This window comes from Eimeria acervulina, genomic scaffold, assembly GCF_000499425.1.
Source record: "Eimeria acervulina Houghton genomic scaffold, Eah_scaff2104, whole genome shotgun sequence".
Classification (NCBI taxonomy): domain Eukaryota; phylum Apicomplexa; class Conoidasida; order Eucoccidiorida; family Eimeriidae; genus Eimeria; species Eimeria acervulina.
In genome coordinates, this window is record NW_013550039.1 from 1,697 (window position 1) to 2,907 (window position 1,211).

Sequence of the window (1,211 nt, forward strand, 5' to 3'; positions counted from 1 at the left end):
CGTTCATAGATGCAGCCGCTCTTCAAGACCTGATAAGGTTAATATTATTTAATTAATCATTTAATTTAATTATTTAATTTAATTTATTTAATTTAATTTATTTTTTTATTTTTTTATTTGTTTTGTTTGTTTTGTTCTGGCTTTGTTAGCTTTTTGTTTGGGGTCTTTAGCGTTGATATATGCGGTGTAATAAATAAATATATAAATATAAAATATAAATATAAAATATAAATATAAATATGAAATATTAATATAAATACATATATTAATAATATATATAGACATCTATATATATCTTTATATATTTATATATATGCATGTGATTGTTGTTTTGCTGCTTTATTTGAATTTGTTTTCATTCTATGCACTTTATCTGCTTTTATTTGTTTGTTTGATTTATTTTGTATATTTGTTTTCGTCCTTTGTATTTATTTATTTATGTTTGTTTGCCTCAATGTTATATATATATAATATGTATATATATATGTATATGTACATAAACATATGTATATATATTGTGCATATATACATACATACAATATACATATATATATTTATATATTTATATATATTGATATATATATATTGTTAATGTGGATGTTTGTATGTGTATAGGCTCGTCGTTTAGGATACAAGAAGAAGCAGGGTTTTGTAATATATAGAGTAAGAGTGCGTAGAGGCGACAGAAAGAGAAGAGTAGCGAAGGGTATAGTGTATGGGAAGCCGACGAACCAGGGTGTTGATAAGCAGAAGTCTGTGATGAATTTGCGTCAAATAGCTGAGGCTCGTGTAGGTAGAAGTGTATGCAGCAGCTTAAGAGTATTGAATAGCTACTGGGTGGGTCAAGACGCTGTATATAAATATTATGAAGTAATACTTATAGACCCTCAGCATAATGCTATTCGGAACGATCCTAGATATCAGTGGATTGTTAAACCTCAAATGAAGCACAGAGAACTCAGAGGTTTAACTGCTGCCGGCAGAAAGAGTAGAGGTTTAAATAAACGAGGCAGCTTCAACACAAAGATGATGCCGAGCAGAAGAGCTAACTGGAAGCGAAGACAAATGCTGCAACTCAGAAGATATAGATAAACTCAAACAAACAAATATATATAATATATGTATATTATATATTGTATATATTGTATATATATATATATATGTATATTCGTGTGAGTGCTATCTTTATCTTCGAGCGATAGCATAGACTA

The 1,211-nt window shown here is 28.1% G+C and overlaps 1 protein-coding gene across 1 annotated transcript in view; it reads left to right on the plus strand.

The window, feature by feature from the left end:
- EAH_00065080 (ribosomal protein L15, putative) overlaps window positions 1-1,092 on the plus strand; it is a gene marked incomplete at both ends in the record, with an annotated part of 2,447 nt that extends 1,355 nt beyond the window's left edge. Inside the window, one exon of the mRNA XM_013396601.1 lies at window positions 616-1,092. Within this exon, the coding sequence (XP_013252055.1) occupies window positions 616-1,092 (477 nt within the window). The remainder of the gene's footprint in view (window positions 1-615) is intronic.
- Window positions 1,093-1,211: the final 119 nt, after the last annotated feature.